At 44.8% G+C, this 18,065-nt stretch overlaps 1 protein-coding gene across 1 annotated transcript; it reads left to right on the top strand.

Annotated features, from left to right (window-relative positions):
- The first annotated feature begins 12,981 nt into the window (after nucleotides 1–12,981).
- On the top strand, nucleotides 12,982–17,758 carry DUSP6 (dual specificity phosphatase 6). The gene is made up of 3 exons (XM_021528017.4): nucleotides 12,982–13,853; nucleotides 14,405–14,842; nucleotides 16,246–17,758. Exons 1-3 carry the CDS (start codon nucleotides 13,451–13,453, stop codon nucleotides 16,551–16,553), a joined length of 1,149 nt encoding a protein of 382 aa, XP_021383692.1. The 5' UTR covers nucleotides 12,982–13,450; the 3' UTR covers nucleotides 16,554–17,758.
- The last annotated feature ends 307 nt before the right edge of the window (nucleotides 17,759–18,065 follow it).

Genomic DNA, 18,065 nt, shown 5'->3' with positions numbered 1-18,065 from the left:
ATTTGTAACCACTCAGATAGAAATGGTTGGGGGAAGTTCGTTCACAGAAGGTGATGTGTCACCTTGAGCTGAGACAAGAAGTCAAGTCTCTCATGTATCCTCAAGGAGGGGCTGGATCAATCTGCCAGTGCTGCAAGGAGGACTCATGGGAGCACAGGACTGAAACCTCTGAGCTCCTGAGGGAGCACTTTCCAACCTTTTACCTATTGAAAAATGCTGTTATTACAATGGCAAAAGGCAAGAAAATAAAGAAAAAATGCCAAAACAAATAACTTAACCTCCTTACTGGAACCAGGTTTGCACTATACAACGCTGCATCTTAAAAGATCTTGGGTCACTTCCTTGGAGCTGAGGGACAGCTCACCTTCAAGTACACCTCCAGGGTTTTGTGTACTGTTATGTTCAAGGAGGTGATGAAATGTGTTTCAAAATATGTATGTTTAAAGAGGCCATAGCCTGTACCTCCATTAAGAGAAAGGGCTTATTGTGTGCTTCCTGATGCTGAACACTCATGCAAAATGATCATCAATCAAAGTTTCAGGCTTTGGTAAATTTACCCCTGACAGTTCTTATAGGAAGATGTTACACAATCCCTAACCAAAATGCTTTGATCTCCTAAGTCAAAGTCAATATGTCCAGCTGGATAAATAGCATTAAGCCCAGCACTGCTTCCTGTGTAAGTGATAAAAAATTGATAAAATCCTGACTTTCAGAAGCACAGGTGCTTTAAATCAATGGAGCACAGTTCACCAAAGCTATTAATACTACCCCTGGAAGTCTCCACTGGAAGCAAAAAGCTTTGAAATTTTCATGCTCCTTAGCTCAGAAATGGAGTTTAAATTAGGTGGTTTTTAGGCAGCCATAACCACTGAGCCACAACCAGAAGCTGTCATACTCTGTGCCAGTATCAGTCAGAACTGTGTCATTTTCTTAACTGGACCAGAGTCCCTGAGCTGAGATTCAGCCTCAGGCACTGCCAGCTTCCCTGCAGGGCAGCTGGATTAGCTTTCAAGGATGTGCTTACAGAAACAGTTTTACAGACCCGTCCCTATTCCCTGTCTTAACCAGTCCTCTCTTCAGACACACTAAATGTGTTATCCCTCCCTTTCAGGATCCTACCATTTTTTAGACCCCACTTAGTCTCCTTGAACTCTTTACACTGACCACAGTGGGAAAATTTCCTCCTTCTTCTTCCCCTTGTATTATCATGGAATGACAATCCCTCTATCTGGGCAAAAGCAGGGATGATGAACTATGGGGTTCAGGCAGGTTTCCTTCCCTCCAACTTATTCACTTCCCAACATTGATAATCTATTACAGATTATGTCTTACTGCCCATTCCCCACCTTCCCCAATAATAATGACTCTTGAAAGCTTGAGAAAAATATCCTGTTACAAACCAGATGATCTAGCTGAATATTACTTTCATCCTCTATGTGACTACTTGTGGGGGAGTGCAGATAGTCTGTTTATCCATATGGATGGTTTTCCATCATTCACAAATGTCACAGACAGCAGGGCAAAATTTCTTTTTTTTTTACATGGTCTTTGAGTTGCTTCAGCTGAAGTTGATTTTTGGAAGGTAAAATTCACTGTGGTCCAAGAGCCACTTCATGGCAAATATAGCCCACATGTTCTTATGAAAGTCCTGGAAACATATGTGAAATTTCAGAAAAACATGCATCTTGTGCTAAGGAAATCCTTGAAGGAAATATTTTGTATACCAATCTTAGAAATTAATTTTAAATAAATGAAATAGTATATCTATCTTCTGAAACACCTATCTGACACACCCATCTTCTCTCTTCCAAATATACAGTGACTGTAAGCTCCTAGAAGCGCTGCGTCTTCTAAAAAACCCAAACCCAACAACAATAAATTGCTTCCCAGGAAACCTTATTTTGACTTGAGGGGAGGAAAGGAGTCAGAGAAAAAGTCCCCTCTGCCATTTCTCAAGAAGCATTTCTTACTTCCTCCAAATGACCATGCCCATGAGAAGCATGGGGTGCCCTCTCACCCAGCAGCAGAAACAAAAGCAGACACCTTGAGTTTCAACAAATGGCCTGGCTGGGCAAATTACAGAGCTAAAGAAAACAGTCTCTATCTAAGAATATGTCAGCTAAGGCACTTTCTCCCCAAGCTGATAAGAAAAGCTCAGACCTGTTCTCAGAGAGAGCAGAGCCAGCACTTTTCATGGGGAGCTGCTCTCTCAGGTTTGGCAGCTACATGTTGTCTAGACCTTGCTCCTTCCTCCTTGTCCTCAGCCACAATTCAAAATAGCACCCAAGTGAGCAGAAAGTCTCCTGAGTGCTCCCAAACATGTTCCTCCTCTAAGGGATGGCCTTAGGCAAGAGCAGTCTCAGCAAATGCCTCTCCCTTGCTCATGTAGCCCTCCCATCACTGTGCCTCACAACAGGCCGCGTAGGACACACATCAGATGCCTGGGAATTGCTCTCAGGCAAACTTTTCCATCCATCGTGAATAGCAGCAGCTTCACGTTTTTGGAGACCTGAGTTTGAAGGTCAGGTGGGAATTTGGGAGGCAGGGGGACAAGGGACATGGGGCTGAACAAGTCCACAGGGCAGCTGTTGGCATAGGGGTGGTTTTGAGGTCATCTTTGCCTTACTTGCAATGCCTGCAGGTATTGCAATGCCTACTTGCAGGTTGGACCTCAACCTGCCAATCAGCTGGACCTGATCCTTCTGACTTGTTTTTCCTGTCTCATCTGTACTGTCTCTGTGGTCAGAAGTTCATCTTCCCCTTCTTTCCAAAGGCAATTGCTGAACCCAGCTTAATGGATGATCAGAACAACGGATCAATTCCAAACCCTGAGAATAAAAAGTCGTTGGTTAATTTCTCTGCCATTTTGGCCTCATTTACCTTCTAAAGTAATAGACAATATATTTGTTTCAGGGACTCAGTTGCAAAATCAATATAGGCTGTGCTTTTAAGAGGAAAAAGGACAATCAACACACACCATAGGTCCTATTCCAGGCACTGCTTTTGCCTTGCTATGTCAGCTAAACCTAGCTTGAAAAACTGAAGTAATGCCACTGCTGGTCTTACTCAGATGAGAGAAATAGCTTCTAAGTGACTGAATTAAGTGGTATGTCCTCAATAGAGAAGGATGATTAACAGGTAGTAATCAGTATTTTCCCATAAAAATATATCTCTTAGCTTTACCAACTGATAATGAAGTATCTGTACATTTACCTCTGTAGGTTTTCAGTAAATAAAAAAGTCCAGCTAACAAAATGGTTCAAAGAAAATCCCTGTGGCACATTTCTGAGTTGCTCTGAAGCTGAATGATATGGGTAGGTGACCTCTCCCTACCTGTTTCTAAGAGTTCTTTTCCATGTGTAATAACAGAATCATCACAAGTTGTTGATGTATTTCAAGGAGTGGGAACAATTGTTTTTAAATAATTAGTCTTTTTCTTAATCTAAAAGAGATTAATTTTATCACTGAGTTTAGAGAGCTCTTTGAATGCAAGAACTTATGCTTATTTGCCTCCAGTTTTCTCTGAATCAACAGGGGTGGCACTTGAAGGCACTAAGCGAAAGTGAAGAGCACTCTCATCTCGAAAGCTCAATGCAGAAGACTTGGTTCCTCTTTGCATAAATCCTGGGGAAGAAATATGAGGCACTGAGAGTTCCTTTGTTTTTGCTCATTGGATTTAAGCAATTCCTCCTGCACACATCAGAACAATGAATCCCTTCAGTCTGCCAGACTGCAAGCAATATAAGGCAATCAGTTAATGCTGCAGACCTCTAGAATTTTCTAAGTTTTGGGGAAGCAAATGGGACTGCAGCAACTTCAGATTCAAACTTTGATTCCGCTATTTTAAAGAGCAGTAATAAACAACACACCCTCTGAACACACATGCTCCCCTGTATCCAATTATTACCCTCACATAATGTATCCAACAGATTGTCTAGGCTGAAGTTGTCCTCACTAATTAGAAAAATTCCTGGCCAAAACTGTATTGATTTGAGCCCAAAGAACCCATGTTCTTTGGTGTTTCCTCACCACACACTGTCACTGGTGGAATCCTCACCTTACATACTTCTAGACTCAGTAAGGACTTGCTAATGCAGCCAATACACTGACTGTGGCCTAGCACCAACACAGCTGGTAAGCTGTTCTCACTCTGAATATGCTGTACACAGCATGTAACAGAGTCCCTCTCTCTGACTGACTTCAGGAAATATGCTTTTTTAGATTAAAGATATCCTGCAGCCATTAGTTGGCTCTCCAAAATCTACTGACAAATGCTGTTTTGTTAGATGTTCAGGCATGTCAGCAGGATGCTCAGCACCATTCAGAGCTATGATTTGGCTCATTAATTGTTCCATGTAGAAAAAGAGACAGTGTATTAAGGTTATGATATTTGAAATATTTCATGTTTATCCAGATTAAAAAAAATAAAATTCCATTCAATAGTTGGACTTCAGGTTTTGGTACCAAAGGCACAGTTTGGATTAAATGAGAAAGAAAAGAGTTACCAGTTTTTGTTTATTTCATATTTAATCTCCAGAGAGAAATCTTTTCTGAAAGTGTCTTTGGACACTGACCTGGTCTGACTATCTTTGGTGTAATGATCTTGGCAGACAAACCAGTTCCTCTTTCCCTCTGCAACACATGTAGAAAAGCAGTTGCCTTTGCAGTGCAATACACCATTCTTCAGTGGGGTACTGAACCTACTCACCTTGAATACAGGACATAACTTATTTCAAGGGTTTGTTTGGAGGCTGCATTATCATTTGCCATTGGAAAAAATTATATAGGCAAAAAACCCCTGGCAAAATAAAACCCAAAAATTAAAAAAAAAAAAAAAAGAAAAAAGACAAGGTGTTGAGGGTGGGTGTCATGAAAATGCTGATGAGCCCTTGCATTCAGTGGCAGTAATTAGCTTTACCATAGTAAATTCTAGGCATATGGCATATCAACTTTTGCACCCTCTTACATGATTTAAATTGTTCTCATAAATGTTTGTCTTGCTGTAACAGTGAAAAATCTCCACTTTTCTCAAGAATAAAACTGCTCTTCCCCTGACAACTGATGCTTAAAAAGAAGCCTCCCAAATCCAGTTAAGGCAATGATGTGTGTTTAATGCAAGAGAACAACAATTAGTGTATTTTTGACTGAAAAGAACTCAGTTAAGCTGCCAGAAATGTCAAAAGTTCCTCGTTACCCTGACACTTACGTAATTGTTCTGCAAACACCCACACACCGGAATAGACCTACTCCACCAAAAATTGCAGGGCTGACTCACTGAGTGTTCATCTACGTATTGAAAACCTAACCATCCAGGATACATCATCCATAGCATAATTCTAATGTGATTTCCCTGATTAAATAAAGTTACACTTCACTCAGGGAAAAACCCCAAAACCCTCCATATCTTCAGGATCCTGCCCACCAATCACAGAAGAAGCAGCCAAAAATGGCCACACTGTAGGCAGTGTCTACTCTCCAAGGACTTGCCTGAGCCCCATACAAGGGCAAGGCTGGGATTAGATGTATCTGGCCATGGACTGCAGGATTCTCCTTGTTGAAACACAATACAGAAGCAATTGTACCTGCAACACACTTAGTTTTAACTTCCTTGCTGTGTAACATTCACCTTTCTGAATCCAGTTGTCACAGCTAGCCATAAACCTTCTTATCTAAAGAAAACTGCTCCCCTCCATGAAGGCCATTATAACCCTGTGCTAAGGCACCAATGTGGTGCAGACTGGAAAGGGAGCAGGGAACCACTGAATGCTGCTTCCTGCACTTTTCTTATAGCCATTCAAATTCTGTTGTGATCCAGAAATGCTTAACTCCTCTGATCTGATGGGACTGCCACATGAAATGAAGCAGATTGCTCCAAACTGGGACTAGAAGCAGAAAGAAAATAACCAACCAATATTTACAATGATTACCAGAAAGAAAGAGCAGGGAGGTTCCAGTGTACCACTGGAAAGCATAGGGCTGTAGGTGTCTCTACAACAGTGTCTTGCAAACCCCTGAACAGAGATCAATGCACACAGTTTAGCCAGAATAGGAAACTTTGTGAAAATGGTTTGTACTTTACAGTTCCGCTACAAAATTACTCAGAGAAAGCAGTATTTTAATATAATTTACCTTTGTGGTATGTTGGTGACCACAATGTACCAAACAAGCGAAAAAAATTGTGACCATAATCAGTACTGTGATCATCATGTCATACCCAGTTATGACCTGGTGTTTGGATATGACAGTTCTGCTATTAAGTCCTCATAAATACCTAAGCATATTACAGCCAGAATAAACTTGACAACAGTCACTGTCTTGCCAATATTTGCAGAGATTACACTTCTACACACCCAGCCTTCAAGGTATCTTTTATACTGCAAAGCTCTTAAATACCAAATCAAAGAGCTACCACACCCATTTATGGCTTACCTTGAGATGTATGCCTTTCAAAAGGACTCTATTCCCTAAAGATATAATTTTCTAGTAATGTAAACAAACCAATATTGCCCCAAACATTTGTAATACTGCTCCACATTTAGGGCATTAACCTTTCCCCACTTGTTCTATTTACAAAAAGTTCATTCTACTGTTTTCCCTCTCCTACTAACAGAAGTCTCTCAAGCTTCCAAATGAAAAAACCTATCTGATCTGTGGGACTTAGGAGTTGTTGTGACTGACCTCTTAGACCACTGTAGTTTGGCAACTTTATTTTTATATTCTGGTTGTTTGCTTATTTGTTTGTTTGTTTTGGGGGAATGGAAGTGCAAATTGTAGCAAACTAAACCAGAAAGGTTTGTGTGACTTATATCACATTCCACCTCCTGGAAGACAGCACCATGTGCACTTCAAATTCAGCCTGTGACTTGAGCCCTTTGTTTTTTTGAACAGAGCAGGACATTTTAGTTCCTGGGTCTAGCCATCAGTTCGGTACTTCCCCCTCAACAAGCTTTTACCAGCCTTTTTTGACAACAGCAGGTCACAAGGGAAAGCTCCAGGCTTAGTAATAAGAAAACTCTTACCTCTGTCAGCATATGTATCCGGTTTGGTACAGGTCCTGTCTGGCCCAGGAGAAGTCCCTGTGAGGGACTTTTCATCTATGAAGAGTAAAGCAGAAGTGCTAAATGGAAGTTTGCAGGTGTCAGGATGCATAATTGTCCATGTGTCTCCCCCTGTGACATCCTGGAGCCAAACTGTGTGCTCAGCTCCATGAGATCCCCAGGACATATTTCAGTGGCCATATAGAAAACAGACAGCGGAAATTGAATTGTTCATGCTTTGGTTGAGCTACTAATTGCCTCTCTTAGGAAACAAAATATAAGATAGCTGAATAGCATTTCTTTTCCTGAATATGCCTGTCCCAGGATGAAAATCTTTTTCTTACATAATTTGCTGTTCCTGCCTTGCTCTCTGCACAGCTGATTTACCCTGCACTGTGCAAACGCAGCCCTTGTTTACTCTTTTCATGGTCTAGAACAAGCCTTCAGTTATCCCAGGGGCAGGGTTTATTCCCATGGTCAGAACAGAGAGATTTGGTAGCAGGGGATTTTGCAAACACAGAGGAAAAAAAATCTTTAGCATTGGGAAGAGAGACCTGCTTTCCACAGTTCCTTGATGCTATCAGGTTTGCTTCCTTGTAGGATGAGTGAACGGGACAAAAATGGGACAGTGCTATTGAAGGAACATACTTTGGTGACAGCGCTAGTGCTTCCCCAGGTAAGCATGTTTAGTCCCTAGTTAGCCCTTCAATGAAAATGGACAGCATTGTAAAGAGATTATGGCATTTTCTCAGCAACCTCATCTGGTGTGATGTACGTGCCCAGTATAGTGTGATACAGGTTGCCACTGAACAGCAGACAACAGCAGAGAGAAACACCAGCCTGCACAACATGTAAACATTCTCTGGACACTACTGAACTCTTTGGTATTGGCAAAGAGATAATATAAGCACAATGTTGTCTGTATAAAAATAGCATGATATTTCTGCACCACAGATCAGAAGTTTTAGATAGGAATTGTTCTATTCCTTAGCTAAGGTAACAGGACCATATAAATCTACATTCCAACCAATAAGCAAATTTATTAATCACTGCCACCAAATACAATAGTGTATCTGTATTTTCATGCAATCACACACACAGTACAACTTTTCTAATTTAGTCTGCTTTTATTATTTATTCTTCTGGTTTTTGCTGCTACTATACAGTCCATTTTTAATCTGAAAGCTATCAAATTAACAATTAACATGTAATTATAAAAAAAAGGTGTGCAGACACATAGCCTTCTGTTCTGGTCATGTTTATTATTTTTAACAGACAGCTGCCCACCTGTGCTATGTTTCTGTTGCCAGAAGATTGTAAATCACTGTGAAGTGATACACAGGTCAGTGCCACCAAAAGTGTCACTAGCAATGGCAGCATGTGGTGGGAAGAGAAAAAAGAAGAAAAAAAAAATATTACAGCACTTGCCTCTGTGCTTGGCCAATATACTGTGAGTCTTGCTAAATGTGTGCCTTGCACTGCCCTCCTCCAGGCTTAGTTTTATCCTCAAAGAAGAGAATCCAACAGCCTGTAGTGATCTACTGTCAAACAAAACTGCTCACCTTTGCACACCCTAAGGAACAATTTGGAGAATTCACGAGCTGCATTAAGAAGGGAAGCTTGTTTATACCACAAGGAGTCCTCCTAAAAAAATGCATGTCTGTGGTAGCTGTTAAGTATTTTAAAGCATCATTCCTAAGTAATTGCTAATTACATTACTTTATTATAAGGCACAATTAAACATGTGCTTGAAGTCATCCTGCTATTTGCTGTTTCAAGGAAAGCACTTGAGTCAAAAGGATTTCCTAAATGGAGTCATTCAAGTGTTTTATTTCTCCAACTTCAGGAATTATTTTAGATATGAATAACTGGACATTGAATAACCAGTTAAATGTCATTTCCATAAATTGTTTGTACTTTACATAAATAAAATGTTTTATAGGACACTTTTGTTCTCCCTTTGAGACACTTTGCACTAACTACTCTTACACCAAATGGTACTCTACTTTATGGACAGTTTGGACTAGGATGATTTGCATTTTCTATTTTCAAATAGATCATTCATAGAAACCACTGTAGACACATATTGATTTTTCACTTTTACTGAAACTAAAAGGAATTATATAAAGGACTTAGACATAAACTTGAAGGTGAGAATCACAGTCTGCATGTAAAAGTACAGGCTTTTGGGTTCCACTTAAAACAATTACAGGTTCTACCAGGCACAATTTAGAGGCAGCAAAGGGAACTGGGCAGTTCCAGACTGCAGTTTGCCCTTTCTGAAGACCTTCTGAAAGTGATAAATGAGAGGAAATAAGCAGGCTAAAATGTGAACCTCTAACTTCCAGCATATAAAGTTGAATGACTTCTTAGCTGAATTACAGGCATTTGCTGGTTCAGTCAAAGCTGATAGTTATGATACTCAAAATTCTTGCCTAAGTATGACCTTCCAGTGGAGAAACCTGTCTTCACTACATTTTCCAAACTCTTGCATTTACAGAGTTGAGTTGAATTGGCATCTCACCCAAAATCCTGATGCCAGTATGTGTTATACTCCTTGGTCTTCTCCAATAGGCAGTCTCAGAGTGTTCTTTACTTGCCTGAAGTTAAACACTGCAGATACAAAAGGTGTCTCTGCCATTTTGATTAAGATCATAAGTGGGACATGGAAAATGAAGGCTGGAGTCCCTGCTCTCGTAAATATTGATTTGACACAACATGGGAAAGGAGTGAACAAAGAAGCAGAAAACCCTTTCCTATATATTTTGTGCTCCATCTTCTCACAGAAAGACAGACTCCCATCAAATTCTGCTTCAGTTAAGCAGAAGAGATGCATGAAACCAATCTTTAGAGGAAGAAAACACTTGTATAAAGAAATTCTCATCCCTGATGCCTAATGCAAGAAGAAACTTCATCAGTACTTAGCCTTCTGAGGATGCCTCTACATCGCTGCCTGAGTATTCCCAACTGTGAAGTGTCTTAGAGTGATGTCTTAGAGTGACCCAGTTGGCCTGGTTTCAAACTGTCATAGATACCTGTCTTTTTGGTACTTCTCTCTCCCATTACACTATGTAGATAGCCTTCTGTCTAATTCAGGCTCAGGGCTTCTATTACAGGGAGAGATATGAAGGAATTGGGCAAAACAAAACTAAATTTTAATAGTTGTCATCCATGCAATGCTCTTGTCCTACATATCTGGCCAAGACAAGCTCAGGTCATAAGCACTCATGGAGATCTACTGGGCCCTCTACACATGCTACGAATGAGCAAAATGGTCCAAAGACCAGCAAAATAGGCTATTTGTTACTAATAAGCTTTGAACTGGACTGAAGAAGTCTTATTTGCAGGCAAGAAAGTGAAAAAAAAAACAAAAAACAAACCAAACCAAACAAAAAAAAAAAAAAAGAACACATGTCCCTCCCCATCCAAAAATAAACATTTCAGAGTTGAAAACCTAACTGCTAGAGGCTGGGTGAATGAAGGGATCATGGCTGACAGGAATAGGCTCTTATTACTGCTCAGGTACTACAAAAACTTCTGAAGGATAAATGGCCTCCTGGTGAAGCTTGGGTTGTACATCTAGTCTCTGGCAAAGCATCAGATGGTAGCATGGTTAACTGAATCTGCTCCAGCATCCTTCAGTGACTGACAGGCCAGAGTGGTTCACACAGAAAGAGGAAAAGGGAGTGCATACATGCATACAAACAGAAAGACAACAAGATGGCACATAGCTCTCACTCCCCTTTAGAGTTCTTCAGCTGGTGCGTGCTGAGGAAGGTACTACTACAAATTCAAAGAGTGCTATTTGTATTTGACTGGTTTAACTCTGCTGCAGTGCAAAATCTCCTGCCTGGGTCCCAGATCACCAAATGCCATGCTGCTGCCATGCAATGAGTAGGCTATAGCTACCACCATTACAAGCCTGTCTCCAGCTCTACTTCAGAAATACAACTCTCTGGAGTATGCTTCATCTAACATCTTAATGCCTTCATACACTTACCCTTGAACATTCATACTATTTCCATCAAAGCTGAGAGTACTAATAGTAAAAAAATATCTTTAAATGTTATCATTACTTAATTGTAATAATAGTTTTATACTACTAGGTAGGTATCCCAACCCAATAAATGCTTAAATAAATAAAACCAAAGGCTTCTGCTTTCTAATTTGATCTGCCACTATTCTGGACATTTAAACAGTATACTGCAAACATATCAGAACAGCAAATTAAGCACCCGGTAAGAACAGACTGAAAAGTCTTTAATGAGAGAGGACAGGTCCATAGTGGGCAATATGAGCTGGACAAATTGCCCACACTGAGCTGTGGGACAGAGTGTGTGGTGTGCCCAGTGAGTTGAACATCAGGTCAAGGAAATTTCATGACTAAGGGGTGAGGCAAGGTTTGTGTAACACTTCAGTCCTACTTTCAACCCCCTGAAAAAGGTAGCAAGAAGGGATCCTCTCAAAATCCCTGCTGGGGAGGATGTCGTTAATGCCATCTGGGTGTCAGTCTTGCTTGAAACTGCAGCGACTGATGTGCCAACTTTAACATCACGGGTATTTTCTTTGTGGAAGACACAGGACTGCCCATGCAACGATCTGTTCCCAGGGTCACACTCTCGAGTCACTCACTACCTAAAGAACCTCCTTCAGCTGGGGTTAAAAGCAGTGAGCCCTGAAGGGCAGTAGCAGTGGAAGAGAGATTAGCCTCTCCTGAACAATTTTACTTCAAAGCAGATGTTGGTGGTAGGATTAGCATTTAGGCCAGGCTTCTCCTGATTTATTGTCGCTCCTCGCTTTCCTCTTACCCATTTGCTAACCCGCACCTTGGAACCACCGCTCCCGGCTCAGCCTCCGGCCCCGCGGCGCCCCCAGCGCACCGGCCCCAGGTTGCCCCCGGCCCCCGCTACCCCGGCGCCGCTCCGACGGGCACCGCAGCCCGGCGCTCCCCTCCGCCTCCCGGTGCGGCGGGGACAGCAGCGCCCTTCCGCCCGGCGGGACGGGGGGAAGCGCAGCACGGCGGCGGCGGCGGCGCCCCACCCGCAGGAGGAGCCGGAGCGGCAGCCGGGGCCGCCAGCGCGGGCGCTGCCAGGTGCGAGGGGCCGCACCGAACCCCGCCGTGCTGCCGGCGGCCCCGGCGCTCCCGAGCCCCGGCACTGGCTGCGGGCTCGTGGACTCAGCTGCGGCCGGGCGAGCGCGGTTCAATCACAGGCTACCCGGAGGAGCCGGCCGGGCCACTTTCCCTGCTCACGTTTGTGGGGTGGCCGCCCGGGCTGCAGCAGGAGCGCCTGCGGGCTGCCCCTGCGGCGGGGCCGGCTCCCCAGCTGCGCTGCGTGCAGCGAATAAAGCCGCGCCGCGTAGGAAGAGATTAGCTCGGGGTTTACTCTTCACCCCCGTAGAGATCAGACGAGGACAGAGCCTACCCGCCTCCCTAAAAATGGGATTCCCGGAACGCCCTAATGAAAAGCCGGGCCACGATCAGCTCGGGGGAACTGGGGGGAACGCGGCCGGCCCCCGCGGGGTATCATTTAGGGAGCAAAAATATGGACGGGGGGAGAGAGAGAAAAGAAAAAGCGCCATTAGTTCCGCCGGCTGCTACGGCCGCCCCGCGGCTGGTGCTGGCGGAGGGAAGGGGGGAGCGCCGGGCCGCGCCCCCTCACCTGCCCCCGCCGCCCCCGCCCGCCGCGCCGCGGCTGCCGCTTGTTTGCACTCGGCTTATCCGGAGCGGAAATTCCTTTCCGTTTTTGTGAATGACAAACTCATTAACGATTCATCAACACAACCTGTTCCAGCCGGCCCGTCGCCGCGGCAACAGCCCCTTCCGCGCGCCCCCATTGGCTGCGGCGGAGAATGTATCCATTGAGCGGAGCCGCGCCGCTGCCCATTGAGAGCCGCCGGGCGCCGGGCTGCGCGGGCCGCTGCGGGCGGCGAGGGCAGCGCGGCACGGCGCAGGAGGGGAGCGCAAGGCAAGGGGCGCCGCCGCCGCCGCCGCGCTTCCATGCTGAGCCGGGGAGCCCCGCTCGGCGGCACGTTAATTGGATTTCATTCACTCGCGGCGGAGGAAAAGCCCAAGGGCTCGGGCTGCAGCGGCGATTAGGCAGGTTCATTCAGGGATTCATTGACAGAAAAAAGAGAAGACAGGGCAGGCTGGCTGCGCGCACGCAGGCACACACACGCGCGCTCACACTCACACACACGCCGGGGCCGGGGCTGCTTCTCCCTCCCCGTGATTCCACCGCCGCCCGGCGCGGGGGAAGCGGCGCGGGGGGGCCTGCGTGATTCATTTTCCTGGGGCGGAGGGAGATAAGTTGTGCGGAGTTAGAGGGGTGCAGCCCGCCCGCCGAGCCAGCCGCATGCCTCTGTGAGACAGAGGGGCGCTTCCAGAGCACGCTCCGCTCCCCCCGTCCTTCCTCATGCTAGATACGTTCAGACCCGTCCCTTTCGCGTCGGAAATGGCGATTAGTAAATCCGTGGCGTGGCTGAACGAGCAGCTGGAGATGGGCAACGACCGGCTACTGCTGATGGACTGTCGACCGCAGGAGTTGTACGAGTCGTCCCACATCGAGTCGGCCATCAATGTGGCCATCCCCGGCATCATGCTGCGGCGGCTGCAGAAGGGCAACCTGCCCCTGCGGTCCCTCGTCGCCAGCAGCGAGGAGGACAGGGAGCGCTTCGCCCGCCGGTGCGGCACCGACACCGTAGTGCTGTACGACGAGCACAGCCGCGACTGGAACGAGAACACTGGCGGCGAATCCGTGCTGGGGCTGCTCCTGAAGCGCCTCAAAGATGAAGGCTGCAAGGCATTTTATCTGGAAGGTAAGAAGGGTCGTCTAGGGTTGGGGGAGAAATCTCTGCCCGGGTAAGAGGGAGGGGGGGATGCGGTCTGCAGCGTTCCCCGGGTAGTGGATTGATGCGCCAGGAGAGTACCTGGGTAGGGGGCTTTTCCTCCTACTCCACACCTCTCTCCCCTTCTCCCCCCCTTATCTTCGCATTGTTTAAAGAAGCCTTGATGTCTGAAATCGCTGTGGCAGCGTGGGGAGGACAGGGCTAACGGGATTCCGGCATGAGCCTGGGCAGAAGGAATTGCTGCCGAGACACCTCTCCAGCGGTCTCCGCAGGGCAAAGCGGTACAGAGCTTTAATCTTGAATGTGCTGAGCCCTGCACCTCAGCGGACGATTTTCTTAACCCTTCCTTTAAGTTAGTCTGTCTGCGTTGTGAGTGTAACATTTTTTTCTTTCGTCTTTTTTCCGGAGCTTGAGAGGGTGCAAAACAGATGCTTCTTTGCAGACAGGACTGTACTAGGGAAGTAAGTCGACATATCGTCTTATATCAGGTTGCATTTTCTCCTCTTTGCATTTCTCTCCAGGTGGTTTTAGCAAGTTCCAGGCCGAGTTCGCCTTGCACTGTGAAACTAACCTAGACAGTTCGTGTAGCAGCAGCTCTCCTCCTTTGCCAGTGCTGGGCTTGGGAGGCCTCCGAATCAGCTCCGATTCCTCATCCGACATTGAATCTGACATTGACAGAGACCCCAATAGTGCCACCGACTCCGATGGCAGCCCTCTTTCCAACAACCAGCCTTCTTTTCCGGTGGAGATTTTACCCTACCTCTACTTAGGCTGTGCCAAGGACTCCACTAATTTGGATGTTTTAGAAGAGTTCGGCATTAAATATATCTTGAATGTTACTCCTAACCTGCCTAATCTCTTCGAAAACGCCGGTGAATTCAAGTACAAACAGATCCCGATCTCTGACCACTGGAGCCAAAATCTGTCTCAGTTCTTTCCTGAGGCCATCTCCTTTATAGGTAAGACCCGATTACTTGCTAACATCTACATGTCAAGCGGCAGAATTCGTTATATTTTGCAGAATTCGTGAATTTCGGGCGAGAAGCGGTAGCAGCATTTATGGCCGTCTCTGGGGCATGCCTGTTCTCTGATTGTAAAGCCGGCTTAAGTTGAGGGGTTGTTGGGGACTGTTTGGGGGTGTTATTGAGAAGTCCTGGTGAATTGCAAGCGACCTTTGCAGGGTAGCACAGGCATACCTGAATTGTCTGGCTGTGGAATTCCTCCTTGAGTCATTTGTATTGGAGCTGGGGACTGAGCCCCGTGCATGTTGGGGTATATTCTTAAACTGTTTCCTGGAGGGCGGGGGGGCAAATGAGCCTGGGGTTGATGGTTTATTTGACTGTTCTCTTTGTTGATGTTGGTTTTTGGGGTTGTTTGCTTTTGGTTTTTTTTTTTTTTCCTTGAAGTTACTGAAGAGTAGTATAAGAAAAAGGAGCTATCTGGGAATCTAACTTTAACTTTTCAATTATGAATAGCTTTGAAGTTATGAATAAGCGGTGTCCCTGGCAAATATATAGCCGGAGTTTAAATTAAAACTCGTGGTAATAATGATATACATCTCGGGCTCAGTGCCTCGGTCAGCCGGCCGTCAGACGGAAATCTGTACCCTCGGGCCCAAGGAGTTCTGGTTAAAATCTGCACTCTCCTTCGTTTTGGGGAGGACTCAAATTGCCCCATCGGGGTGTGCGGTGGGGTGGGCATTGCATTATCTGTTGGGAAGCTGTGCTGTAATCCGGTTGAATGATACCGGTAATAGTGGAGAATGTAGGTAATCTGAGCCTAGCAGGAAGAAATGTGGGCTAGAAGCCACAAAGAAACTAATCTCCAGGCATTGTAATGCATTTCCTATTACAAAGGAACCCATTTTCAACCAATGTTGACATCCTGTTCCTCCTAATGGGCTGTCCCCTGTGACTTCCCTCATTCTTTTAAAATGCCTGAATACCTCCATTGTTAGCTGCACAACAGTTGGAGAATAATTTAATAGACCTTTGCAGTCTGCTGGTCTGTATAAAGCCTTTCAGTGACATATTGCAGGATTTCCATGCTGGGGCAAGGGGACTGTGAGAATTTAAAGGCAAATCTCCAGGCAAAACCTTGTATTTTAAAACTGACTTTTAAAACAGCGTGTGCTGCTCCCTTTGTCTCATTCTTAGTTTTCTCAGCTCTTGGACTTGGGTAGTAGGGGGAATGGATTTTCTCTTGTCCTGGTTTTAAGCCGCTAAAGTTAACTCTTGAGTTGCACTGCTGGCCACTGGGATCAGAATTGTACTTTCTTCCTCCTTGATACTAATCTCATTTGTATTAGGAGATCAGTTACCAACTCTCTGTCTTACGTGTCCTTCTCTGCCTCTTTGTACAGATGAAGCACGGGGGAAGAACTGCGGCGTCCTGGTGCATTGTTTAGCAGGGATCAGCCGCTCGGTCACAGTGACGGTGGCTTACCTCATGCAGAAGCTGAACTTGTCCATGAATGATGCCTATGATATTGTCAAGATGAAGAAGTCCAACATTTCACCCAACTTCAACTTCATGGGTCAGCTGCTGGACTTTGAGCGGACTCTGGGACTGAGCAGCCCCTGTGACAATCGAGTGCCGAACCAGCAGCTGTACTTCACCACCCCTTCCAACCAGAACGTCTTCCAGGTGGATTCCTTGCAGTCCACGTGAGCTCCCACCGCCTCCCTTCTCCTGTCCATTTCATGGGATCACTCCTCAATGGTTTCTCTTTGGCAGTGATAAAGAAATGCAGCTTTCTCTTTCTGGCCTCTGCTATTAAAAAGCAGCTGCCAGTGCAGGCAACGAAAGGTTACACAGTGCGGAATCGGCTATTGCAAAGGGAGGGGATGTGGCAAGCTCTCTGGGCAGGACCGTGGTGACCGGGCAGCAGGTGGGCAGCGTGGTCGTCCCTGCTTGGGCAGTAGCCAGGGTCCGAGGACTTCCCGTGGGTAGGGTGAGGCTGGACAGGCTGGGCACGTGTTCTCTAGAGGCTGGAACTGTCCTTCTGCCCTCTGCTCTCAGATCTGTGACACACATCTTTGTCTTCAGTGAAGACTGGTTATTTTTGTTTGTTTGTTTGTTTTAATTTAGAGGAGCCAAAGAAAGATTTCAGCTTAGTGTATTTGGAGTACTTGTTTGCTAGGAGCTTGGTAGTATTCTACTTGATAAATGTAAATATTTAACCTTAAATTTATTTGCTTTTTTTTTTCTTAATTCACATGTACTCAAGAAATCAATCCAAGGGACACCTGTGTTTTTGTTATTTTCATAAATTTTGCTTTGTTTGTTTGTTTATTTTGATTGCAAAGAGTATATTTGCAGCATGCTGAATTTTATTGAAGCAAGCTTTCCATGAGGGAGAAATGGCAATGGTGAGAAGTTTGCAGATCAGGTTTTGTGAGCAAGTAGAGTCTCTTCTTTCATATATCTTTCTTTTCCTTGTGGTGATTTTTTTCCACATTCTTTTGATGTAGGTTCCCTATGATATATATATATATATACATATATATATATATTTATATTAAATTAATTTTTTGCCTTACCTTTTGTAAATAGATCATCTGGAGGAGATTTGTCTTTGGATGCGAAAGATTTCTGATCACTTTTTAAAACTTACAGATGTGCTAAACAGTGCATTACCTCTGTACAAATTCTTCAGGGAGCTTCACCTCAAATGCAATATTTTGCATCTTTTTTTGTATAAAACTGGAAGTATGTGCGAGCATTTGTACCTGTGTGTACGCACAGTGAACCTGCACATGGTTGCCAATAAGGGAGAGTAATCCACAGTGTAAAAGTTTTAAGATGGAATTTATTATAAGAATGTAAAACCTTAAATTATTAATAAATAAATAACTATTTTTGGTTATGGAGAAGCTGACTGGTTTATTCCTCGTTTCCTGTCTGTGTAGTTGTGGTTAATTGCACATACCCATATGGTTATGTTTAAAGGCAATAATTGCTCTCAATAGCTTTTGTACATCCCCCTAAGACAATAAAACCTTGATTTCCCCTTTGGTCCACTGGTGCCTAAATGAATAAACAGTGAATGTGCTAGATTCTCATCTTGCTTTGGTGAAGGGAATGCTTTTGAAAGCCTTTAGGTTAATTACAAAATATTCCAGCATCTCTTTGCTATACTAGGGATGCACCTGACTCTGGGCCATAATTTTTCTTCTCATT

The sequence above is a fragment of the Lonchura striata genome, chromosome 1A (genome assembly GCF_050655825.1).
Source record: "Lonchura striata isolate lonStrDom1 chromosome 1A, ASM5065582v1, whole genome shotgun sequence".
NCBI lineage: Eukaryota > Metazoa > Chordata > Aves > Passeriformes > Estrildidae > Lonchura > Lonchura striata.
This window is presented reverse-complemented; position numbering and strand designations above follow the sequence as displayed.